General features: G+C 42.9%; 1 protein-coding gene across 7 annotated transcripts in view; it reads right to left on the minus strand.

The window, feature by feature from the left end:
• The window catches only part of pign (phosphatidylinositol glycan anchor biosynthesis, class N), a 125,843-nt gene that overhangs the window by 52,060 nt on the left and 45,815 nt on the right, over nt 1–27,968 (minus strand). For all 7 annotated transcript variants that reach the window (XR_005942665.1, XM_041184935.1, XM_041184938.1 and 4 more), the window contains 2 exons: nt 27,037–27,129; nt 24,509–24,564 (listed from right to left, as the gene is read on the minus strand). Coding sequence is in view for 6 of the 7 variants with exons in the window: in XM_041184935.1 (XP_041040869.1) it covers nt 24,509–24,564; nt 27,037–27,129 (149 nt within the window). In the remaining variant the exon portion in view is untranslated. The remainder of the gene's footprint in view (nt 1–24,508; nt 24,565–27,036; nt 27,130–27,968) is intronic.

The raw sequence follows: 27,968 nt of genomic DNA on the forward strand, positions 1-27,968 counted from the left end.
GCTCCAGGGAAAATAACCCCAGTCTATCCAATCTCTCCTCATAACTAAAACTCTCCAGCCCAGGCAACATTCTGGTAAATCTCCTCTGCACTCTCTCTAATGCAATCACATCCTTCCTATAATGCGGATTCCAGAAATGCACGCGTTAGGTGTAAAGCAGACTTTTGAAATGGAGATAGATAAGCTAGGATGAGGGATCCACAGATAGGGTGTGAAGGAAACTTGCATTTTTAGATAAGTGAAGGAGTTATTTGATTTTCAAAGAGATGGTGTACAACTGGCAAGATAAGTGAAGCAAAGCAATGCGTTTATTTTTCCCAAAAGGAAAAGACCATATTGACAACATGAAAGATTTTTATATTATGGGAAAAGTTGATTTCCAAAGACATATAGATTTTACACATTAAAAGGAGAGAAACATATATAAAGAAGGATGGAAGGCTATGTGGGGGCAGGCGGACGTGTAAAATCTTGAAAGATACACCGGGTGAAAACATCCAGCCACTCTGAAGAAGAAGTGCTGCTCCAGTAACTAAAGCTGTGTTAAAAGCCTTTGGAATTCCACTTGTCGAGTGGGTGCTGTGGTAACCTTGCTGGTTTGCCTATTTCAATTTACAATCTATTTTGGCCTGGTGCCTTAAAGCGGATGTGTAGTTGGGAGTCAGGTTAGTTAGGAATTTTGCGATTTGTTATAATATTAAGTAACTATAATCTTATAGCATGTGTTTGAATTCTTTTCTTTTATTAATAAATGTTTTAATTTAATTTTTAAAATCTCTAAAGTTTTTAGTGGACTCATTAGTTCTGAATTAAGGACACAATTCTTCTCATAATAAATACAAATTGCAAAATCGTTGTGATAGCATGGCCAAGTTTCCCTTGTGGATTTGGTCTGCCTAGCACATATCATCTGCCACATCATAACATGACACATTCAGAAAATGGGCAGTAGCACACCGTGAACACCACCCTCAACCCCACCCCTTTGCACCAAGAGAAAAGGGTTTGCAGGGACCATCTGCCCTCCCCACATGAATAATAACTGAATCTCCAGAGCACTCCCTCCCCAACCTCCTGCCACAAGAATAAAGAAACTTTTTCAATATACAAATTGTCTCTTCTCTTGCAGTTGAAATGCCCACTAAAGAGAAAATGCCCAAACAAAGGCAAAATAAACCCATCAAAACCCTCTTCTGGCTAAGGAGGAAATGGTCCATCTGTGCACTGCCATCACCTCACTCACAGAGGAGAAAATAACAAACTCCCCATGTCACTGAGCAAGATTTGTCAAAACTAAATCTCTTACCTCCAATAAGGTCAAAATACCCAGTTGGAAGCTCCCAATGGGGAAAAGATCCACTAGAGAGAAAACATCCTGATCAACCCTGCCTCCCCCCATTGCTGAGGAGGAAATCATTTGATGTAACCAACACACCACTTTCTTCCATCTCCTAACCCACCACCACCAACTAGGGATGAAAAACTGACCTGACAGAACCTCTGCCCACTGTGGAGAAAATAACCTTTATCTCCCTCCACTGCCAAGGAAGATATGGCCCACTGTCACCCCACCACACTGCTGAGGGGATAATTGTCACCCAAGGCATCTCTCTACACTGACTGCTACATTGTCTAAGGGGCCACACCTCTGCATGCAACCTCTTCTCTCAACGCTACCCTCCTCTGCTGCTCTGTACCTATCTCCTTCTCAATCTTTCACCAATCCCTGTCCTCTCTCTCCATCTCACTTTCCGCTGTCTTCTCTCTCCTCCCCGCCCCATCTCACTTTCCCCCTCATCTACATTCCTCAATTCACTTTCCCTCTTTCTCCTCCACTCCCTCTCTCCCTACGTCCCATTCCATCTTAGCATCCACATCCTCTCCTTCTCTCCATCTCATTCATCGTCTCCTCTTCCATCCTTCTTGCAATTTCGTCATCTCTCTTCTCATTTTTCCGCTTCACTTCTCTACCTCTCCACTCCCTCTGTTCACCTTCTCTGCCTCAGTTTTATTTCCCTGCCCTAATTCTATTGACCTGAATAGTGCCCTTGATCTTGACTCTCCATGTGCAACAGCAGGAGAGATGAACTAGCATTCATAAAAATAGCCCATGGGGCACTAATGCTTTTTGCTGAACTTTAATTAGCAATAGACAGAACAGAAAATTTTTGTTCATTTAGGAATATAACGCTATATTTTGTCTATTCAGAGAAAAACACCAGTACTGCTTTTCAGCACAATGTACAACTTGCTAGTGAAATCATGGGACCATGTGGCTTTGAAACAAACAAATCCTAGAATTATTTCAGCTAGCAGTAATGAAAAGTAGTAGCCCAAATGAAGCATGCCTATCAAAATGATTCTTTAAGGCCTTCAAGTAGCTAACAGGTCATTTACAGGTGTAAAATCCGCACTTTGCGGATCAAGTTTGCAACTTTGGAGGAAAATGATGCAATGAAATTTGAGAATAAAGCATTTAACTGACCAAGCCTTGAATAGTCTTCTGAATTCTATTGTGGGCACATTTGTGATAGGAGAGGATGCTCCTCCTGCACCACGCCAGATGTACAGCAGAGGATGTGGTGGGGCATTATATGTGTGTAAGAACGATGAACAAATTGGATGGCACAACAGGATGTCCAGCCGAAGCTGCACTGATTTAAAGAAAAGCACCAAGACAATGCTTCAAAGTCAGAAATCAAGACTTAAATGAAAGCTGTAGTTTTTTTAAAATGCAGGAATAATTGTCTGTTCTACAGTGTCCCATTTATCAGAAAACAACAGCATTGGCTTCTGTGATGGAGGTCCTAGTTATACTGGCCATAGGTACTTTGGATGCATTTCTCACGAATGCTGCTACGGCGGAGGATTTGGGGTCTAAACTCCATAATGCGCGACTGGCTTAAGTTTAATAGAGCACTACAAATACTGCACCATCATAGTCCAATGCTCAGCCAGATCAATTGGTATCATGAAGAAATGCCTCCAGAATGGTGGAGTACAGGAACTGGCATCATAGTCACTACTTTTATACCACTATGTACCTCTACAATAATTAGGTACATAAGGGGAGGTGGTGGTATAGTGGTATTGTCAGTGGACTAGTATTCCAGAGACCAAGGCTAATGTTCTGGGGATCTGGGTTTGAATCTCTCAATGGCAGATGGTGAAATTTGAATTGAATAAAAATCTGGAATTAAAAATCTGATGATGACCACAAAACCATTGCCGATTGTCATAAAAACCCACCTGGTTTGATAATGTCCTTTAGGGAAGGAAATATACCATCCTTACCTTGTCTGGCCTACAGCAACGTAGTTGATTCTTAAAATGCTATCAGAAGAGAGCAATTAAAAATGGGTAATAAATGCTGGCCGAGCCAGTGCCGCCCACATCCCATGAAAGAATAAGGAAAGTAAGAACATAGGAGCAAGAGCATTCAGCCCATCAAGTCTGCTCAGTCATTCAATGTGATCATGGCTGATCATCCACTTCAGTGCCTTTTTCCCCACACTATCTCTGTATCCCTTTATGTCACTGGCATTTAGAAATCTGTCAATTTCTGCTTTGAACGTACTCGATGACTAAGCTTCCACAACCCTCTGGGGTAGAGAATTCTAAAGATTCACAACCCTTTGAGTAAAAAGAATTCTCCTAATTTCGGTCCTAAGGGGCTTCCCCTTTATTTTGAAATTGTCTTCCTTGGTTCTAGGCTCCACAGCCTGAGGAAACATCTTACCCTGTTCTAACCCTTTAAGTACTTTGTAGGTTTTAATGAGATCACCTCTCATTCTTTGAATCTCTAGAGAATCTCTAGAGTTTCCCTAATCTCTCTTCAAAGGACAATCCTGCCATCCTGCAACATGTCTGGTGAACTTTTGTTGCACTCCCTCTATGGCAATAATATCCATCCAAAGGTAAGGGGACCAAAACTGCATACAATACTCCAGGTGTGGTCTGACCAAGGTTCTACACAACTGAAGCAACTCCTGTACTCAAATCCTCTTGCAATAAAATCTAACATACCATTGGCCTTCCTAATTGCTTGCTGCACCTTCATGTTAGCTTTCAATGATTTATTGACGAGGACATGTAGGTCTCTTTGTACATCTACAATTTCTAATCACTTACCATTTAACAAATATCCTGCACATCTGTTACTTCTATCAAAGTGGATAACCTTACATTTTCCCACATTTATTCCATCTGTCATGCTCTTGCCCATTCACTAAGTCTATCCAATTCCCCTTGAAGTCACTTTGCATCTTCCTCACAACACACATTCCCACCCAGCCTTGTGTCATCCGTGAACTTAGAAATATTACATGTGGTCCCCACATCCAAATCATTGATTGTGAACAGCTGGGGCTCCAAGTACTGATCCTTGCAGTACCCCACTAACCATAGCCTGCCAACGCAAGAATGACCCGTTTATTCCTAATCTCTGTTTTCCACCTGTTACCCAATCATTAATCAATGCCAGTATCTTACCTCCTATCCCATGTTCTTTAATTTTTGCTAACCAACCTCCTGCAGGGGAGGCTGTCAAAAGCCTTCTGAAAATCCAAGTATACCATGTCCACTAACTCCCCTTTATCAATTCTGTTAGTAACATCCTCAATAAACTCCAACAGGCTCATCAAACATGATTTCCCGTTCATAAATCCATGTTGACCATGCCCAATCAGATCACTATTATCCAACTGTTCATTTATCACATCCTTTATAATAGATTCTTGCATTTTCCCTACTATTGATGTAAGGCTAACAGGACTGTTATTCCCTGTTTTCTCTCCCCCTCCCTTCTTAAATATTGGGGAGACATTTGCTCCCTTCCAATCCGCAGGAACCATTCCAGAATCTATAGAACTTTAGAAGATGATCATCCACTCTCCATAGCTACCTCTGTCAACACTCTGGGATGTAGAATATCAGGTCCCAGGGACTTACAGCCTTCAGCCCCATTAATTTCTCCAATATAACCTTCTTACTAATACTAATTTCCTTCAATTCCTCATTCTCCCTAGTCCCTTGGGTCTCTAATTCTGGGAGATTTCTTATATCTTCCTCAATTATTACAGGCACTGTCTCAAAACAAAGCAGGATCCTAAAAATAATGTACGTTCATCATGGTTAGTTATGCATTCAATTAGTGAGCATTCCACATACCATACAGCTTCTATATGCAGCACTCATTAGTGTTACTCTTCCACTTTCACGCTCAAGTATCAGCCTGTGTCACTGTTGGCCCTTTATGAATTGTACGAAAGGGAAGGGACCAGATTGTTGATCCATTCAATATAATTCCCTAAGGCAGCAAGTATTCACTCCAACAAGAGAGAAAGCAAATTTGCTTCAGTTATTAGTAACATATCAGTAATAGAGATCTTGGGAACAGTGACAATAATATTACCCAGGAACTGGTCCAGCTCATCTTTTGAAGGTATGCTGTGATTCTGCACTCGCTGCACAGACCAAAACTGGGTCCATAAGTCTAATATCCTCTAGGAAAAGAGCAACCTCCTGACATCTAACCCAGTTCTGTCCTTGAGTAACTTGTAGGCATGAGCCCTGGTCTGACCCAGCATAACTAATGGTATCAACACAAAAACGTTAAACAAAATAATGGGATTGAAGCTGGAACAAATCTATAGGCCTAGGTAGTTTCCATGAGGGAATTAAAATAAGCAGCCGGGAAAATTGGGAACGGATTAATTATAATCTTCCAAGCCTTGCTGGATTCAAGGATAATTATATCACAGATTGGAAGATAGCAAAAATTATATCCTTATTCAAAAAAGAAACCAAGTAGTAAAAACTACAAGGCATTGCGTTTAATGCCGTCAGTTCAAAAAATTGTGAACATCCATCACCAAGGGCACTTGGAAAATATAAGTTGATTCAGAAGAATCAGCAAGACATGTGAAAAGTAGGTCATGTCTAAATAACATAGTAGAGCTCTTTGACAGATGTGCATTGAGGAAGATCAATGGATGTCATATACATGGATTTTCAGATGACATTTAATAAGGTTCCATACAAGAAATTGCCAGATAAAAAAAAATTCATGAAATTGGAGGCATAGACAGAAAACTGGGTGGGAGGTAGGAAACACAGAGCTGAAACACAGGGTTTTTTAAAATTCATTCATTCAAGGCCAGAAAATAATGCCTACCCTTAATTGCCCTTTGCTGCGTCATTTACCAGGTCAATTCTGAGGGCAGTTAAAAGTCAACAGCATTGCTGTGGGTCTGCAATCACATACAGGCCAGTGTCATGAAAGTATAATAATTCTCATAACATTATTGCGATTTATTGTAAAAGTAGGCTAAGGTGGGATTTGGATAGTTTGAGTGTGAGTGTGTGTGTGTGTGTGTGTGTGTGTGTGTGTGTGTGTGTGTGTGTGTGTGTATATGTGTGGGATTTAATTGAATTGGAGACAGCTGGTCTGGAGGCTTCGACTCATCAAAAGAAGTTAGGTTTGAAATGCTAAATACGTAAACAGGGCTGAAGTTTAGAATGTGAGGTGAGGAGAATTTGTATTTTTAGATAAATCAGGGTAGTTTGAATTTCAAAGAGATGGTAGGATGTTACGCCTAGCTAGAGAAGCTAGGCCAAGCAGTGTGTTTATTTTTCCCAAAGGTTACTGATAATATGAGCACCATGAAAAGATTTATATGATGAGAAAGGTGAAGTTCCAAAGACATATTGGAACAATGGAATTTGCATTAAAAGAGAGAAACATGTATAAAGCAGAATGAGGCTATATGTCAGGGGAGGCATTACAAGATCTACCAGAAATGAGAAAAGCCTCCAGTATTTGTGCATTAAGGCTGTTGTCTTACAGAAACCGAAGCTGGGAAAAACCACTTTGAATTCTACCGTCCAGGGTATTGTGATGACTTGCCTGGATCTGTTTAAATCTATTTTTTAACCATTACCTTAACAGGAGTGTAACAGGAAGCCAGATTATTAAGAGGTTTTAGGAGTTATTATAGTAGTAATTTGTAGACCTATTTATGTGCTTGGAATCTTTTCTTTTGTTAATAAAGGTTTAATTTAGTTTTCTAAAAAATCCCTAAGTCTTGGTGGACTTAATACTTCTGAATTCAGAGCACACATCTCGAAAATACAAATTGCAAAACCATTGTGACCTCATGATCAAGTTTCCCTCGTGGATTTGATCTGCCTGGCACACATCATCTGCCACATCATAACACCAGACCAAGTAAGGATGGCAACTTTCCTGTCCCAAAGTACATTAGTGAACCACATGGGTTTTACAACACAGTAGTTTTAGGGTCACCATTACTGTTAATAGCTTTTTATTCCAAATTTACTAAATTAATTGAATTTGAATTTCCCAGCGTTGGGAGATTATTAATCTAGACTTCTGGGTTACTAGTCCATCAACATAACCACTACGCTTCCGTCCCCTCAGATTGGATGAAAGATGTTTCCCAGCTTAACTCTATTTAGAACAGGTGTGGATTAAAGAATACAGAAAAGCATGTTCAAGTTTGCGGGATGATTCCAAGCTTGGGGGGGTATGAGGAACAATAGGACGGAAAACTGCAAAAGGATACAGAGAGATTAAATGAGTGGGTGCAATGATGGTAGGCATAGCTCAATGTAACAAATCAGCAAGACATATTGTTGACTTAAGAGTGGTAGATGGTAATACAATATAAACAGGAAAGCTAGAGTAGGCGGGTGTGGATGAACTAAAGGATTTACTTTGTTCAGGCGCAGAAGTAATTAAAAACTAGCTTGCTGGTCTAAAAAATGATCACAAAAGGTTTAGGTAAAGAAGTAACATGGTATCCCTCCAGTTATATGGAACCTTGGTGAGACCACATTGGAAATAATGGGCGGAATCTTCCAATCCCGTCAACAGCAGGAATCATGGCGGGCGGGGGCAATTAATAAGGCGTGAGTCAAAAAATCAGTTTCACGACGGCAGGAAAGTAGTTGGGAATTTTGTTCTCCCGATCTCCAAGATGGGTTAAAGGTGGGTCAAGTTTCCTGAAGAGCAACGCTGGGGACCCTATTTGCATTCATTCACATGTCATGAATGCCCATTAAAAGGCCAACTTGTCAGAATCACGTTCCTTCACCAAATTAAGTCCCTGCCATAGGCCAATTAGAACATTCTCCTTTATAACTGCATGTAAGTGGCACGCACCTGGCGAGCTTTACTTCAGCCATGACTTTGATGTCAGGAGACACTGCTTTTGTCCTACTTTTAAATCATCACTGCTGCATATTGGGTGTCTGTAGCATTAGCTGTGCCAAGGCTGGGCACAAGGGGCACAACCAGCAGGAAGGGGTGAGATGGAGGCCTGAATGGGAGCAGTGGTGGCTGGGGGGTAAGGGCCAGAGGGGAAGGGTGAAAGACCGTCCAGGGGCTTGTTTAAGAGGCTGTCCATGGGGCAAGTTTAAGACACTGTCTAGTGTTATGATGCCAGCTGATTTAATTACTGGACAGGTCAGATCCCAGAATGCAGCCTAGCTTGATAGACCATAAATTCTTTTTCAAAGCGTGGTGGATACCATAGCAGCAGGGGTGGACGAGATTCGTCTAGAGATGTTGAAGGCGTTAGACAATGTTGGGATGTTATGGTTAACACGCCTCTTCAATGTTGCGTGGAAGGCGGGGACAGCAAACTGGAGTGGTGGTCCCCATCTTTAAGAAAGGGGACCAGAGGGTGTGTTCCAATTATACAGGGGTCACACTCCTCAGCCTTCCCGGGAAAGCCTATGCCAGAGTGCTGGCGAGGAGACTTCGGCCGTTAGTCAAACCTCAGATCCAGGAGGAACAATGCGGATTCCACCCAGTCGGGGAGCAGTGGTACAGCTCTTTGCCCTCTCACGGATATTTGAGGGTTCGTGAGAGTTTGCTAATCTGGTCTACCTCTGTTGGAGAAGGCGTTCTTCAGGATATTTTGTGGGAGGTACTGCAGGAATATGAGGTGCCAGTGCCGCTCCTGTGTGCTATCAGGACCCTCTACTCATGGAGCAAGAGTTGTGTCCGCATTCTCGGCACTAATTTGAATTCATTCAAGGTGGGTGTTGGATTCCTCCAAGGGAACGTCTTGTCTCCACTCCTGTTCATGGTTTTCATGGACAAGATAACAAGGTGCAGCCGAGGTATAGAGAGTATCCAGTTTGGGGGCTTGACAGTGGCATCTCTGCTGTTTGCAAATGATGTTGTGCTTCTTGCCTCCCCTGACTGTGATCTCCAGCGCACACTCGAATGTTTCGCTGCCGAGTGTGATGCGGCTGGAATGCGGATCAGCACCTCCATGGCTCTCTCCCGGAAAAGAGTGGGTTACTCTCTCCAGGTGAGGGGGGAATAGCTTCCCTTGGTGGAGGAGTTTGAGTATCTTAGATCTTGTTTGTGAGTGATGGTAGGGGGGAAATGTGAGATTGACCAGGGGATCAGTGCAGCGACTGCAGTTCTACGGGTGCTCTACTGCACCATGGTGGTGAAGTGAGAGCTGAGTTTTAAGATGAAGCTCTCAGTTTACTGGTTGATACACGACCCCATCCTCACCTATGGTCATGAACTGTGGGTAATGACTGAAAGGATAAGATTGCGGGTACAAGCAGCTGCAATGAGGTTTCTCCTCAGGATTTCTGGGCGCACTCTCCGGGACAGGATGAGGAGTTCGGCAATCTGGGAGAACCTCGGAGTAGAGTTGCTGCTCCTCATGATTGAGGGGGGCCAGTTGATGTGGTTTGGGCATCCGATGAGGAGCACCCTGGTAGGATCCCGCTGGAGCAGTACCGGGCACGGCCCACTGGGCGGAGACCTCGAGGCTGACCCAGGACATGTTGGAGGGATTACACCTCTCGGCTGGCCTGGGAACACCTGGGAATCCCCCAGGAGGAGCTGGAATCTGTGGCTGATGAAAGGGAAGTCTGGTCGGCCCTGCCCAGCTTAGTGGGGAAATGGATGGATGGATGGATACTTACTGAAACAGATTCATAGGAGTCTGATGTTGACTTTTTAAACAGAAAGATAAAACATATATTAAACAAGAACCATTACACTAGACAACAACAAATTTGGAAATATTTTGATGCAACCAGAAAAAATTATTCAAACTCACACTATATCTTTTATCCCAGCATTCTTGCAGACCGACAATCCAGTGAAGAGATACCACTATTCCCACACCAAGGCTACAGCTGGTTCAGTTGCAAAGAGGTTTCTCTTCCAGTAGACTTCTGATCATTCACCAGAAGTCCTTCCACAATTGGTATCTCCCCTGAGATATCCAGAAAACTCACTCTAAATTTACTGTTACTTAAACTTTAGAGTAATACATATGAGTTCTTTAGACTCATTTCCTTGGCTGCCTAGCATCATTTCCAGCTAAAGAGAATCTTAGGCCTTTTCTGTTTTCACTCTGTGGCATACACATACCAACTTGAACTTACACCTGCCTTTCTATCTCTCCCTGTGTCTCTGTGGGTCTCTCTCTGATAGGCAACAGCACAATTTTTTTCTACTTCTCACGTTTGTTTTAACTTCCCTAAACTACTAACCCCTTGGTAACCCATCTCTTCACTTCAAGAGTCATAAAACTGCATTAAAAATGCATGCATACAAACAGGGCCTGGAGACTTCCCGGCTCCATCTCAAAAAAACACTCCAAAATGAAACCAAACCTAGGTTTCACCATTCGTAACACACAAATAAAAAAAGTATCAATTAAACTTAAAGCTATATCTTGTTCCTCATATGCACAAATACAAATATAACACGTAAAACTATGTCTAGTTCCTAACACCAGGGAAGGGTGAAAGACTATCCAGGTGCCATTTTAATATGATGCTAGGACCTTTGACCCCATGAGGTAATGGTGGGGCAGGTAATTTCCTGCCTGCCACAAGATTTGCCAAGTTCCTCGCAGATTCATAATTAATGAGCTCAACAACAGAAGCTCATGCGTGTTCAGCCATCCCAGTGCCCAACGGGAATCACTCCAACTTTCCCAACCGCCACCAGACTTAGGCTCCAGAACGGAAGATTCTGCCCAATGTGTTCAGTTTTGTGCACCCAAAATCAGGGATGATACGGCCTTGGACAAAGACCAAAGGTGATTCACTAGTATGACAGGAAGTATAAAGAGATTGAGCAATAATTTTTTTAAAATTTATTCATGGGATGTGGGCATCACTGGCTCAGCCAGCATTTATTGCCCATCCCTAACTGCCCTTGAGAAGGTAGTGAGCTGCCTTCTTGAATCACTGCAGTCCATGTCGTGTAGGTGCATCCACAGTGTTGTTAGGGTGGGAATTCCAGAATTTTGACCAAGCGGCAGTGAAGGAATGTCAATATATTTCCAATTCAGGATGGTGACTAGTTTAGAGGAGAACTTCCAGGTGGTGGTGTTCCCATCTGTCTGCTGCCCTTGTCCTACTAGATGGTGGTGGTCATGGATTTGGAAGGTGCTGTCAAAGGAGCCTTGGTGAGTTCCTGTGGTGCATCTTGTAGGTGGTACACACTGCTGCTACTGTGCGTCAGTGGTGGAGGGAGTGAATGTTTGTGGATTGGGACCCAATCAAGTGGGCTGCTTTGTCCTGGATGTTGTTGGAGCTGCACTAATCCAGGCAAGTGGAGAGTATTAAAGTCAATTATAAAAGACTTGGTAACAGAACACTTGGAAAGTATTAATGGGATTAGACAAAGTCAGCATGGGTTCATGGAAGGGAAGTTATTTAAGTGGGAAATCACTTAAGTGAGAAATGTTTGCTCACTTAAGAGCCTCAATAACCCACTGGCACCACTGGTATAATTGCAGTGGGGGCAGAGGGGGGCAGGCAGACAGTGAGCAAACCACTTTCTGTATTTAAAGAGCCCTCCGTCATCTTCAAACTCGCCAGCGGGATGTGTAAAATCCAGCCCCATGTGAATAAAAATGAGGCATAGTGGGCTCAAAGAGACTACTCCTGTTCTTATGTCTCCTATCGCTTCATTTAAGATGCCCAGGTCACGTATTCATATATACATAGGATTGGGATCTGGTCTAATCTCATATGATGGTTTTTGCTTTCTTTTTATTTATAAATGGCTTGTATGTTTATACTGTAGCCCAAAATAATGAAATGGTTAAATTTGTCCATTCCTAAGAATGTGTTATTCCAGGTTTACTACCTTTTAGCTTCTACTGAAAGTAGAAGGTGTGTGTGAGATTTGTACCTGTTGACTTCTTCTCCTCACAACATTCTGAAATGAGCTAATCATGACAGTCTTGAGATAAGGAAATAAGACAAAAAGCTGAGGATGATTAATCATATCCAAGGTGGCACACAAGTTGGGAGCTGGTGTTTTGTAGGAACTTCCTAATTTCTGGCATCCTGTTTATCCCCTGATAACAGTAATTGTAATGAATCATCGAGGGCATTTTGTGTAACTAGAGGCCTATAAAGATCCCGAGCTTTCCTTCACAACTGAGTCAGGGTTGAATGGATTGATGAAGGTTATGTCTACCCAGTGAAAAACAGTATAATTGTGTTTATTTCTCTGTACGCCTTCTGCTAAAGACATTGGGTGGGATCTTCCAGTCCCGCCGAAGTCAATGGGCTTTTGGCTGGCTCACCGCATCTGCTGGAACCGCCACATCTGGGCCGGAAAATCCCGGCCACTGTGCGTGGCTAGACTTTGTTACACATGGTAAAAAGATTATGCTGCAACTGTTATTGGTTGGTCAGATTCAAATTTTCTTACTCTGCACTCCTGAGCCACCATCTCATCTCAATGCTGCTCCATTGAAATATACCTGTCAATTGAAACTACGGTATCCGTCCAAATACTTCTGTAGGATACAGACTGATATACTGCCGTGGGGATATTTGGAAATTTTCTGTTCAGTAAGATCACTAATTCCAGGTTTGACTCCAAGTGAAATACTGGCTTTAAAATTTAACTCTGGTGCTGCAGCATGCTGCCTATGTTCATTCATAAGATTCAAAGTCATAAAAATTCTCTCACTTTTTGCTAATGTTTGTTAATGCATTTTTGGAAGGATGAGAATCCTTGAAGAACAGTCATGGCGAGTAGCATTTTGTAACCAACATTACACCGCTTTCTGCTCAGGCCTTCTTAAAACATATCCATACAGGCAAATCTGGTCCATGGTGAGGCAATCTCCTGTATGGTAAACTAAGCATAAATAGCATATATATGGATTACGTTGTACACCTGCAATTTTCAATTCTACTACCTACACTGGCTCCTAGTCTGGCAATGCCTCCATCTTAAAATTCTCACCCCTGTGTTCAAATCCCTCCATGGCTTTGCCCCTCCCAATCTCTGTAACCATCACCAACCCTACAGCTCTCTGAGACATTTGCACCCCTCTGATCCTGCCTCTTGTACGTCCTCGATTTTAATCACTCCACTATCAGTGGCTGTGCCTTCAGCTGCCTAGACCCTCAGCTCTGGAATTCCATCTCTCAAGCTCTCTGCCTCTCTCTCTTTAGTACTGGATCTCTCTTCACCCAAATATCACATACATCTGGGTTTCCACATGAAGCCTTTGCTGAACTAAAAGCCGAGAAATTATTGGTGACAGTATTACAAATTTAGAATTTATATCAAGTGCAATTTTCTTCCTTAAATGTTAAAAAAAAAAAGTGTAAGGTTCTCCCTGAGGAAGGCAAGTCCAGTGATATAGACAACTTGGAAACTGAAGTACAAACTGTCCAGAGGATTTCTTTCACTGTGTGAGCTGAAGATGTTTCCCGGCAGAGTGCACAGCTTTAAGACTGGAATGTGTACAATTAAGATCTTATAATAGTCTGTTGCTCTTGAAGAAGCAACACCAACAATAAAAAAAAAAGCCCCTTGCTAATTTTAGTTCAGTCTCGAAGCCTAACATGAAAGTAGCCATTTCTGTTAAGTTAGCAAAATTGTGCAACCAAATATGCAATATTCTTGAAACAATTTGATGTTTTAGCTCTAATGAGCTGTACTGTGAGTTTCAAAAAATGTAAACTGTAATTTATACAGCAGCTGCTAAATAGTATAACTGCATCTACATTGTGCCACAGAGACAAGATGTCAGCAGATTTTCTTCACAGTGCCATACTTGTCTTCAATTCCAATCAAATGCAGACAGCCACCCTGGAAAGATCAATTTACACTTCAACGCAAATTTGGCGATGATCAAGTAGTTTTGTGTCACATGCTTACAAAGTAGACAAGTGCCAAAGTATAGCATGCAACAGTCCTCTGCTGGGATTGAAATGGATTGATATTAACCAGCAACTGTCTAAAGCAGCCAATTTTGGCACACAACTCCTCTGAACCATTCCAGTCATTTCCTCTGCCCCTCGGGTTAACCTCAACAGAGGAAACAGGTAATATCAACATCTGCAAATAGAATAATAAGGTGCTTTCACCTTGATGGAATGCCAACGGCGACAAACACATGGCATTCCTGCTATCGGTGGCAATCTGGAAGATAAATGCCCTAACCTCAGAACAATGACAGCAGCAGAGACTCTAATGATTGTGGCTCTTTCTTCAATTCCCTACCTAACAAAGCTGTGGGTGTACCCACACCACATGGACTACAGCAGTTCACGAAAGTGGCTCACCACCACCTTCTCAAGGGCAATTAGGGATGGGCAATAAATGCTGGCTTTGAAGGTCATCCTCACATCCCAAGGATAAATAAAAAATAATTCAGTGATGATGTATGTACACTGCTGCACAGAGTCAGTTCTGTGTCAGTTCTCACACCCGCTGAGCGCATCAAAATTTGCAATTGTCTCATGACATAGAACTCTCAGCTCTGTGACCTCAGTTTGGAGAATAGCCAATAAAGACATTCTTTCCTTCATCCACAGCAGCACATCATGATCACATTGTCATGATGCTGAGATGCTGTGTGTGCATCCAGAATGGACCACAGTTGTCAAAGCAGCCTGCAATGAATGACCAGTGATTAATAAATGTGGGAGAAAGTCAAATGGAAGTCATTTTAGCATAATTCTCTTAGGCTACAAGTTACAAGGTATAAATTAACCCCGAGCCTCATTTCCAAGATCAAGACTAAATGCAGATCAAACAAGAAGTTATGCCTTAAAAATTTAGCAGTAGCTATTAATATCTGAAAACTTTTGCAATGGATCACACACAACCTCTGTGGATATCTCAATAAGAAAGTTTTACACCATGTCTCAGACAGTGCAGTGGATACAGACAGATTAACATTTGAAGCAAAATAGGTTTATATTATTCTCATTATAATACTTAACCGTGGAGTACAGAAAAAGTGAACTAGTATAACAACTTTTATTTATACTGTGCCTTTAACGTAATAAAACATCCCTAGGTGCTTCACAGAAGCTCAATACAACAAAGTTTGATGCTGAGCCACGTAAGGAGATATTTAGGTCCGATGACCAAAAGCTTGATCAAAAGGGTAAGTTGTAAGGAGTGTCCGAAAGAAGGAAAGCGAGATAGAGAGTCAGTGAGGTGTAGGGAGGGATTCAAAACCAGAAGACCCTGGCAACTGAAGACACAGCCACCAATGGTGGAATAATTAAAATCGAGGATGCTTAAGAAGCCCAGAATTAAAGGAGCGCAGATATATATATCAGCGGGATATGGGGCTGGAGAAGATTGCAGAGATAGGGAGGGGTGGGGACATGGGTGGATTTGAAAACAAGGATGAGAATATTAAAGTCAAGACGTTGCTTCACTGGGAGCCAGTGTAGGTCAGCGAGCACAGGAGCAAAAAGATACTTGGTGCAGGTTGGGACAGGGGCAGCCAAATTTTGGATGATCTCAATTTTACAGAGAGTAGAATGTGGGAGACCACCCAGGATTGCATTGGAATAGTCAAGTGTAGAGGTAACAGAGAAATGAATGAGGTTTCCGCCATAGATGAGCTGAGATGGGGCAAAGTCGGGTGATGTTATGCAGGTAGAAATTGGCTGTCTTAGAGGAGGTGCAAATATGAAAATGATAATTTTTAGAGGTGCAGTGATACCCGGTGCTGGCAACACCCCTTGGAATTTCACACACCACCTCACCCCAATCTGACATAATTTAAAATGGAGCAGGTGACTTACATACCGTTCTCCTGCAGTGACCTGGCTGGCAATAATTTTAAACTGAAGACAACAAGGACACCAGCCAGCGGGGTCCTCTTCAAATATGCAGACAATTTGCTATTTTATGGAATCACAGAACAGTATAGCACAGGTGGCTGTTCAGCCCATCAAGTCTACACCAGCTCTTTCAAAGAGCAATCCAATTAGTCCAAAAGCAAAATACTACAGATGCTGGAAATGCTGGGGTAGGGGGGAGGTGGTGTGGAATGTCCAGGTGAACATTCAGGGGTGGGGTTTGTGGAGTCAATGACTGCCTCCTGGGGAGCGAACTCAGGGTGGGTGTAGGAGGAAATGGTTAGAGTAACAGGGGCAGAGGGAGCCGGTAAGGTGGGTGGGGGGGGGGGGGGGGGGATGTGTCTGTAGCGGTAGAAGGGTGGCAAGGGTAGTTGGTGGAGACAAGGGGGTTGAAATGGACCCTGGGCGTGGCAAAGGGGAGGTCGTGGAGTTCAATGTGGATGGGGGTGGGGTTCTCTGGAAGTTAGGGAACATCGACATCCTGGGGTGAGAAGGGTTTGGGCTGGAAGGTGACGATGGGGAGGTCAAAGGTTATGCCACGGGTGTCTATTGTTATGGGAAAAGGGCATGGATGACTGGGGGAGGGGAAATGGTGGAGGAGCTCATCAGCAATCTGACTACTGCCATCCTTGTGATATCAAAAGTGAGCAGAGCCTCATGTTGGACGTGCACCGGTGCTGCATGAGAGTGCAATCAGTGGCTGGGCAGAGATACAGGTCGGCTCAGACAGACAACAGAAAGAGAACCCCAGCAGGCAGCATTGAAAATGCTCCGGACGCTGAGGTGAGTGTGATGGATGAAGGCTCTGCATGCGTGGGAGAGTGCCTGCGTGAGGCTCTGAAAGGCCCTGGCACAGACACTTCTCCGTCCAGATTCACTCGTGGTCCGGCTGCGTGCAGCTGTGCTGCTGGTGTTGGGGGGGGGGAGAAAGGTCTCATGAAGCCTATGTAATGACACTGAATGACAATAGTAGACATTATTTACTGACAGTGGATATATTTGGAAATAATGTGATGATAGCGGCCACCCGTGAAACCACTCGAGATCAAATTTTCTTGATTTTATGTTGTTTACTACTTTTACTAGGTGCTGCTCTGATGTCCACAGCAGGGGTGGAGGCAACCCGTGGAGTTGTTTGCCCTGTTCCCTTTGATGGCTTCGGCGGCAGTCCTCTTGAGGGCTGAGGCCTGGCGGGCCCTGGCTTACTTTGGCTGTCCTCCTGTGGGCCTGCACCCTCTGCAGTGACAGATGAGAAGGTTGAAGGGGGTCACAGGCAAAGGGAATTTGGAGAGAGTGGATGACCTAGGGCTGACCAGTTGCTGCTCCTCCTCCCTTTGGGTGCCTGAGGGCCCCAGCCTGACTGCTTGAGGGGAAGGGGCACCTGGAGGGTTATCGAGGTGCCCCATTCCCCTCTCCCGTCGCCACTGCATGAACTCACCCACAGCAAAGGTGATGGAGTGCAGGTCTGCACACGCCTCTGGCAGAAACTGGGCGTTCTGCTGGACGCTGGTCTCCCTGGTCCACCAGCCTCCCCATGGAGACCTCCATGCGTACACATGTGGGCACCACTTCATCAGCAAGCAGTTGGACAGACTCTTCCAACTCACATGCCACTCTATTGAAGGCTTCCAACAGATCCACACGATGTTCCCCCGCCTCTTGCTGACTCTCCACCATGAGTTGGAAGGCCAATTCCAGAGACTCGTCATCTGACTTGCACCTCACAGATGCCTCTTCCACAGCAGTCCTCTGAGAGCCAGGGGGCTCAGCTGAAGCTGCCTCATCCTGCTGTGGACATGTGTCCATGCAGTGTCCACCAAGCTGTGAGCCCCTTCCTAAACTAGCACCAATACCCACTGAAGTGTGTGTCCCTGAGCTGGTGGAGGGTGTAAGTGACCAGTGTGACACCTCTAAAAGTGTAGAGCTTTCCTCTTCCACTCCCTCCTGGCAGATCTCTGGGCTGGGGCTGGGGCCAGATCAGGAGTCTTCCTCCTACTCCTCCTCCTCCTCGGGCCTTGGTCTCTTCCGGAAGGCACCTGTAAGTGAAGTAGAAGAGCGCTAGTGACAGCATCAGCTGCCTAGAACATCGAGGCACATTTGACCCTCAGGTTTGCATCGAAAGGGTGAATCCTTACGAGGTGGACGCTCAAAGCCGAGCTCCCCATCGCCAATGGCTCTGCCCTGCTCCACTCCTGCAAGCTCAGATGCCCTCTCCTCGAATTCTGTCAGAGATCTGAAAAATGGTCACACCATCCATCGCCGCCTGTCTTCTCACATTCTCTGCGATTGTGACAGAACTTCTGCTGTTCATAGAAGAGAACATGTTTGGCAGGAGTTGCATGTTGCATGGACTGGAGCAGCGGAAGTTGGTTCATTTATCATATCTCGCTTGTAAGTTAGCTCACTTTTGTGGCATGTCATCATTGGTGTGAATTGGGCAGAAGGGTTGTGGGCCAGCTCCCTCCAGAGCGCTGAGCAAATCCACCTGCAAGGGGAAGGCTCAGACAAGCCTGTGATTTGCAGAGGTTGCTGGTTCCCTCTGTGCCTAAGCTGGTTCCAACACCCCCCTTACCTCCAACCTGCCCCCCAGCCCCCTTCGATGTAGTGTTCCATGTCTGTTAAGAGTGAGGGAGGCACAGTGAGCACTCCGCTACAGCATGGATAAACTGAGGTGGGACTGTGAGGCTGGACAAGCTATTGCCCCTGGGCCTCGGACCCTGACATATTGAGAGTCTTTGTGATTTATGCAACCATCTGATGAAACTTACCCTGGTGGAGCGAATAAGGTCATTCATCCTCCTCAGACCTGTTACCGACCTCTTGTGCACCCCCTGGGCACTGATGGCATCAGCCACCCGCACCCATGTAATGTTGGTATCCCTGCTTGGCCTCCTCCTCCCATCAGGCAGGTACAGCACATTCCTGCATACATCAACATGGTCCATGAAGAGCGCATGGAAGGTAGCTGTGGACACGCAGCCATTGAACATATTCAAGACAAAGGCTGATAGATTTTTGGGTACTAAGGAACTTCAGGGATACTGCAGGGAGGCTGAGTTGAGGTAGAAAATCAGCAATGATCTTATTGAATGCAAGAGGAGGCCCAAAAGGTCCAAATGGTCTCCTCTAGCTCTTATTTCGTATGCCCTTATTTTCCCATCATGTGTCACACATAATTGCCAAGACAAGAGGCTAGGTGGGTGATCTGTCCGCCAAGTGTCTGTCTTTGCTAACTTCACCCGACTTCTCATTGGCTATTTGTTGCAAACCACCTTGCTTCCATCTGGCTTCTCCCTTGACAACATTGCCATAAAAAGGGAGCCCATCATTGAGGAATCTTCATCATGGGCTACAGTTCTGACACTTCCTGGTGTAGTTGTTTTGAAAACCAAAGCTCTCCAACACCGGACTCCCATTACATTTTGAATGAAGGTACTTGAAATAGAATTGCTCCCTTTGGGTAAAAAGAATAATTCACAAACAGCATTTTTATTCATTTTGATTGCTGCCAACTATTTCACTTCAGGAATCCTTCAAGCGCCAATAATGTTCATTTTTAAATATTATCGTGTTACAGAGCACACTTCAAAATTTAAACATTTACCAGGTAGCTTTCAGAGTACACAGAATTACTGTTCTGCTTTCACAAATCATTCTGCCTCCAATAACAAAATCCACCATGGACTAATTCAAATGTTTTGCTCCTAATTCATCAAAAATAACCAGCATACAAAGCTTTGCTGACTAGCATTTGATACAATATTCAGATGTTTGGCAATATACAAAATAATTTTTTTAAATCTTTACTGAGAAGAATAAGTAGTGACATTTCCATAGGGGAAAAATGATGAATGTGAATATAGATGAGTTATTTAAATGCTTTCTCTTAATAATCTATGTGCGCCTACGGCTGTTAAATTCTCCCTTTTCTAGTGCTCCTGACGAAAGGGTACTCCACTTTTCAAGGAATTCCCTCAAGGCCACAGTGAAGCATATGATAATGTGGCAGGGTTAGCAAATTTGGCAAAATAACAAGCAATGGGCTAGGATTCTGCTCTCAGCAGTAAGCAAATGGTGCCAGATCACAGACTTTGCACTGGAACTTTAACGTAAATTAGAGAGCCATTTCTGAGCAGTGCCCTCTATAGCAGATCTGGGACCTGTGCGAACAGGGAATGAAAACGTAAATCTCCCTAACCAATCAGGCTGAGGAATCGTTAATGAGCAGCGTAGAGTCTGAACCAGGAAGTGTCAGTGAAAATATCTAATTCAATGTCAAATCAGGTACAAAAGCAAAATAGAGAAAGAGGAAAAAAGGTGGGATTGAAAAGGAGAAAGGAACAAAAGAAAAAGTAAAAAAGTATTTTTTTAAATCTCCAACAATCATTGAAATATGAAGGAGCGAAACTCCAGACTTGTAAAAGTTTAATTTTCTGGTCCGGGGAAGTTGTTTTGCACTAATTAAGACTTATCATGCCATTAAAAATCCACAATAGACAACTCCCAAGTTCTTCTGGCTATCACATAAATAATGCAGCTTCTCAAGGGCAATTTGAGGTGGGCAACAAATGCTGGCCTTGCCAGTGATGCCCACATCCCATAGAAGGATGAAAAAAAACTTCATGTTCTTTCATGTACTTCAATGCAGAGTCTCTATACCAGTGCAATGACTGAAGGACCAAGGAAATTGAACAGCAACTTCCAGATCTCGGCATTAAACTGTACATGTGCAGTCACTGCAAGGTACTCCATAATAAGTGAGCACTGTTAACCTCACTGTTGCTTCTTCAGCATTAGTGCCAGCTGTGGCTCAGCTGGTAGCACACTCACCTCTGAATCACACTCACCTCTGAATCACAAGGTTCTGGATTCAATGCCCACTCCTGGGCTTGAGCACAAAGATCAAGGCTGACAGTCCAGCACGGTACTGAGAGAGCGCTACACTGTCAGAAGTGCTGTCTTTTGGTTGAGATGTTAAACCAAGTCTGCCTGTTCAGGTGAATGTGAAGGATCCCATGGCACTATTTCAAAGATCGGGGGAGTTATCCCCATGTCCTGGCTAACATTTATCCCTCAATCAACATCACAAAAACAGATTATCAGGTCATTATTAGACTGCTGTTTGCGGAAAATTGCCAAGCACAAATTGGCTGCCACATTTCCTACATTACAACAATGACCTACACTTCAAAAGCACTTCATTGGCTGTAAAGTGCTTCGTGATACCCAGTGGGTGCGAAAAGCACTATATAAATGCAAGTCTTTCTTTTATTCCTTTCTCTTTAGCAAAGCCTATCCCAATGAGAAATACCAATTGTCACATTTGGATGCCTGATCAATGAAAGCATCAGATGCCATCAGGGTAAGTGCACTACATGGAAAGACTGGTAATGTGCAAAACATGCATGCAAGTAGAATTCCAAAATGAACATACCATTGCATGAATCCTTTGTTATCTTGGTAACCCTGTCCCAAACCATCTACTTTACAGAATAGACAATCAGTCTCAGCAAACAGAATCATTGATGAATGTCACAAATGGTAAGAATTTTGAAACAAAACAAGGAATGCTAGAAATGCACAACAAGCCAATCAAACAATGGATTAGCATTTTAGGTACAAATATTCATCTGAATTAATGATTGAACCTATTCAAAGTATTAAACTTTCACCTGCTGATAAATTTTCTGAACACTGGATAAAACACAACAGTACTATTAATGATCATTTACCATTCTAACAACTGAGTCACATGCAACTTTCTAAGACATTCCTGAATTAGCGTAGTGTTTTGTTGAGGTAGATTAATGGTCAGTCTCAGCAATTATTGACATTTAAATAACGCCTTTAAAACTTTTCCCAACGATTGACCAGTGGGGAAACGCCAAAAATATTTAATTGGCTGTGAAGCGCTTTGGTGATCCTGAGGTCAAATAGGGTGCTTTATATTTGCAACTTCTTTTGCTCTTTTCCAAAGTGCCTCATGGTGGCAAAAACAGATGCACTGCTGCAGTGGAGGCTTCATAGGTGATGCTGAAAGGCGTTCAAAGTCTAGAAGGGAGTCTAGAAAATCTGATGAGGCGTAGAAATAGAGGAGTATAGCTTCACCAGAAACGCCACTTACACACATGAATGGAGTTTACACCAAGGTTACAGTGACGTTTGTGAAAGAAGCCCTAGGGAAACCGCTCATTTCAATAATAAAATGAAACCTTTGTACAAAATGAGAGAGAGCCATCAGTGTGGGCATCAAGTGCAATAGCAAATCACATGGAGAGGCAATCCACTGGGGATCCTTGTGGAAAACGTACTTCAATATTGTAAGCAAACCTTTTATAGTCTGACACAAACACAGAGTATGAAACAGTCAGGAGGCCAAGTAGTTCTCACTCCTTTCACAGTTACACTACAGGAGGAAAGAGAATTGCAAGCTTCCAGGGAAAAAAATGTCCTCTTAAACGCTTAATATTAATTTTGTTTTCACAATAATTAAAATATATAGTGGACAAAAAAAAAATCTAGATCTCATCTTTACAAAAGACCTTCTTCAGCGGGTCAACCAGAAATCACAACAAAGGCAGGAAATGTTAAAACCTTGGTAACAAGAAACATATGCTCTTGACAGTGACAGCATACCCACCCCTGCTTTCAGCAGCACCAGCTGCTTTAATGAAATCTTCATTTCACATGTTGGCCTCTAGCTCTGACAGCACAACCACAGATTTTTGTTTTCCTTGAGGTGAAATAGCAGCCACATGACCACTGTGCTAATAGGGTTATGGTCCTGGCTTGTATCTAACAAAAACAGAGGCAACATAGCAGCTTGCCATCTGGCACTTCGATCATTGACTTTTTCAGTGTTAACTCTGCATTTAAATGTGTCCTCTCCAGTTAATGACAAGTCGCAGTCACACTTATTCCATCTAATATTTAGGTGAAAGGGAAGAACAAATTATATTAGCCTTCTCAAATGTAACTGTTGACTGCCAGCTGTGGCTCAGTGGATTGCACTCTCAGCTCTTAGATAGAAGGTGTTCAAGCCCCACTCTGGATGCTTAGAATGTAAAATCTCAGCTGATGCTCCAGTGCGAGAATACTGCACTCCTGGAGGTGCCATTTTTTGGATGAGACAATTGACTAAAGCCATCTCTGCACTCCCAGGTAAAGGATTACATGGAACAGCAGTGGAGCTCTCCCTAGTGTCTTTGCCAATTTACCCCTCAACCAACTTCGTTAAAACAGAAGCTACTCTCTCATAACCAAGCATCTCCCGCCCCACTGTCTTAATTCACAAAGGAACTCTTAAGCCCTCCAGACACAGTTCAGAGATATTGCACCCTATCCACTCCTCCAACTCTTTCTCAGCAGTATTCTCTTCCTCCAACCCTCTCATTTAATGCTCCACTCTTCCTCAAACTCAACTTGACATTCTTCTCCCCTTCCAATTCAGTCAAGCTGGTAATATTCATCTATTCTCCACTCCCATCGAAACTGGTAACCTCCGTCTCTTCCCCCCCAGAGTCTCTGCTACCCACCCTGTGCAATTTAATGCTGGCATTCGCCATGCCCAGACCCACTCAGTGAATGCCTCCTTCCTCCCCACCACTCCTTAGCCTCTCCCCTTTCCCATGACATTCCCATTCACAGCTTCTGTTCTTGTCCGTTTACCCATACACCCATTTCTCTCTTCCTACTATTGCCATTCATTTACTTCTTGTTTACTTTATTCTTTACTTCCTCCCTCTTTCACTTTTAATTTTCCCACTTTTTTTGCTCCAACAATTCCCAATTTCACTCCTACCACTTCCCTTTTCACTGCCATCCACTCCGACAACTGCTATTCAAATTTCTCTTGAAATCCATTCTGTTCCCTCCCCTTGCTATATGTTTCTGCTCTGCTCCCCTCGCATTTTCTCTACCCAATCCTGCTGCAGTCCAGCCCTTCAGGCACTGGGCAGGTCCTTCTCCTTTCCTACACTGATGCTTGGCTTTGCTACCTCTGCACAATGCAAATGGGACCTATGGAGGAAGCTCTCACCTAAAGTCCACAGAGGCAGCAATGCTGATCATTAGCACTGGGAACATGCTAAGACGAGGTGTAGGACTTGTCCTGTGTATTAGCCACCATATTCAGGTGGAATGTTACTGACGGCTAGAGGCGGGGTAGCGGGTTCTGGCACTTGGTCACCAAACATTGGCACACTGACTTCAGTATGCAACACTGATGCTTGGCATTTATGCACAGTGTCCTTGAAAAACTAAGGGTACATCACATAAATGGTTCATTCTCATCATTCATACAATAGAAAAAATACATTTAGATTAACTCTAAACAAAAAGAACAGAATTTACTTACTTAAAGGGACTAAACAAAAACGACAGTGTTGTCTCTTTCTTGTGAATCATCTTCACCTACAAAATAATGAAGAACTTCAACAAGGTCCATATGTTTCTCTACACTTAACGGTTTACTGGCATTCACACAATGCAAGGCTACATCATCCCATTAATGTTGCAGTGATAATTCTACCATTTATTTTTCACATTCCTCTACCCTTGGCAGCTTACGCTGTGGAACTGTTCCTAAACCTCTCTGCTTTGCCAATTGTTCCACTATTTTGAAAATTCTCCTGAAAGCCGAACTCTTCCAGAATGCATTCAGTCACCCGCCCCAATGACTACTGTGTCAATCCTTCATTTTACATAGCACCTCGCGATGTCCTCCTACATTAAAGGTGGTACAGAACCGCAATTGCATGGAGGTGTTAGGAGTAACCACTACCATGAAATTAATGTCATCATAATAAACTGTAAGTTCTAAAAATATAACAAATGCTTTGCCTTTCTCCCTCTTCGCTAATTTCTCTTCAATTCCTTAACTAATCGCTCTCCGATATTATTTTAATTTCTGATTTTTTTTGTTCAATGTGATTAAATTCACACTAATAAATTCCACATCACACCCTTATATATTCAACAGTCTGGGAAGGACAAAACTTTATTCAGAAATCAAACTTTGACACGTGATAGACTTACAATTACTGAGTCTTCTGTTCTAACTCAACCTTTCTCTCAATCATAAAACTATGGAATATTTTACCTTCCTCCTAAATCTTCAAAGTCTTAAAGTCCAAAGAGGCAACATCTTATCACTGTAATCCTAGGTCAAATTATTAGACAGGATGGGGACAGAGGGACGGGCAGTGGTGGAGGGTCCGGGATGGGCGTTGGTATCAATGACAAAAACAGAATTACCTGGAAAAACTCAGCAGGTCTGGCAGCATCGGCGGAGAAGAAAAGAGTTGACGTTTCGAGTCCTCATGACCCTTCGACAGAACTTGAGTTCGAGTCCAGGATAGAGCTGAAATATAAGCTGGTTTAAGGTCACCAATGTTTGGTGACTAAGTGCCAGAACCCGCTACCCCCCCTCTAGCCGTCAGTAACACTCCACCTGAATATGGTGGCTAATACACAGGACAAGTCCTACACCTCGTCTTAGCATGTTCCCAGTGCTAATGATCACCTTAAACCAGCTTATATTTCAGCTCTATCCTGGACTCGAACTCAAGTTCTGTCGAAGGGTCATGAGGACTCGAAACGTCAACTCTTTTCTTCTCCGCCGATGCTGCCAGACCTGCTGAGTTTTTCCAGGTAATTCTGTTTTTGTTTTGGATTTCCAGCATCCGCAGTTTTTTTGTTTTTATGTTGGTATCAATGAGTTGTATCCTGAATTAACCTCACCTCCAATTTTACTTCTTCAACCCTTCATCTGGGTCTTTCACCAAAATAAACACTTTTTTTTTTAAACAAAAATGAATAGTTTGAACAGGGAGGCCAGAAGTTTCCTCAGTTGTCCTAACCATTTGCCATAATGTCAGTCACTTAGACCATTACAACAGGAGATCATACAATCCCTGTGAAAGTTCAGGGCAGGAATGCACATTGCCAGAGGCACTGTCAAGAAGGAATTGCTAAGCACAGGTGACTGGATTTCCCTTAGTGGGAACTTCCATCCACTCATACTGCTGAGCTGTGATCCCTAAGTTAGCTTCATTGGTTAAGCAGGGTGGCACCCAGCTGTATTCTTACTGCCAAGAGAGAGCCAAGAAGGAGAAATTTGAAAAGGTGTAGAAGGGTGTTGCTTCGGCACTAAACAAAAGGCAAGTGACATTAAAAAAGGACAGAACTGCCCCATTCAGGGAAGACAGAAACTGAGACCAACTAAGGTGCTGGGAACCAAATTGGAAGGAAAAAGGCTTCTACAAAACTTTCTTCCTCCACTTTGGACATGGAGGTCAGTGATGACACTACCTTGGGACTACTGTCACCTTCTATTTGGGCAGTAGCAGAAAAAGGTAAAAAGGAAAGGCAAAAGGGTGAGCAGACCAAACCTTATGCACCACCAGCATTTCCTCAAATGGTTAGGGGTGGTTAGCAGCAGTCCCAGCAAAGTACGGGAAAGGGAATCCATGTCTGTCATGTTTTCCCGCCACACTGTTTGAGCCACCATTCTACCTACGGCGGACTGGCATAGCGGACAAAATTCCAGTCAAAGTAACCATGAACCTTTTTTTATTCTTAACAGTGTGATCCTAAAGCATGTGTATTATTTAATCAGCTGTGCTATTCTATATAAAAAGTAATGAATGACGTTGTGACTTAATTTGACCTTGAATCAAATGAGTGGCCACTTAAGAAAGTTCTAAGAAAATTTAATCATGTGATTTTGAATTACTCAATTGTACAAATCAGCTCATGAACATGAACAAAGATATCCAGACAGATTGGGAAGGTGATTAAGATACAGAAAAACAGCAAACTATTTAATTAAGCATGCATTTAATCATATTTTTAGAAAAGTGATAATAATAACAAATTTCATACCGTAAATTGTTCCAATATTTGCATGGTATTTGTTAGCATGCATTCAGCTTTGAATTGGTCGCTGTTGTTTAAATACTCCAAAGGTAAAATGCCCTATCAGAAATAAAATATGTATGACAAATTGATGCATGAGACACAAATGAATTACCTAAAATAACTGAAACAGTTGCTTTAAGTTTCTGAAAACACTTTAAGCCAGTTTTTAACTCATGTTATATTCTTTTGTTTACCTTAAAATACAGTTAACAGTATGAAACAGTTTGTAGACAAAATAAAGAAATTTGCTAGATTGTCTAAGCAAGACGGCTGTCAGATTTCACATCACATCTTGTATACTTGAATAATAGGATGTGGTCTCCCATTGAATTGTGTCACGACTCACTGGAGACAGTGCACTGTAATATCAAAACCCACTGTTCCCTGAGTCACGACAAATTTGAAAAGTTTGACCAAACCACCAGATTGCCCCAATTCTACTTAATTGCTTAATTTAGGTTAACAGAATACAAGCACCAGGTTTGTAAACTTAGTAAGTAAATAACTGTTTATTGAACAAACTGTTGTTAACCAGTGGCAAAAGAAAGAAACATGAACTGCTAACTTCTAACTCTATAACTTTAACTCTACCCCCTTAAATCTGTACACACAACAGACACACACGCACAGACACAAACAGACACAAACAGACACAAACAGACACAAACAGACACAAACAGACACAAACAGACACAAACAGACACAAACAGACACAAACAGACACAAACAGACACAAACAGACACAAACAAACACAAACAAACACAAACAAACACAAACAAACACAAACAAACACAAACAAACACACTCCACACCAATTCAAGACATATAAGACACACACATCATGGATTTTAAGGATGGGATAAAACAGTTCAATAGCACTAATTCCAGAGCACAG

Source organism: Carcharodon carcharias, chromosome 3 (genome assembly GCF_017639515.1).
Source record: "Carcharodon carcharias isolate sCarCar2 chromosome 3, sCarCar2.pri, whole genome shotgun sequence".
Taxonomy (NCBI): Eukaryota; Metazoa; Chordata; class Chondrichthyes; order Lamniformes; family Lamnidae; genus Carcharodon; species Carcharodon carcharias.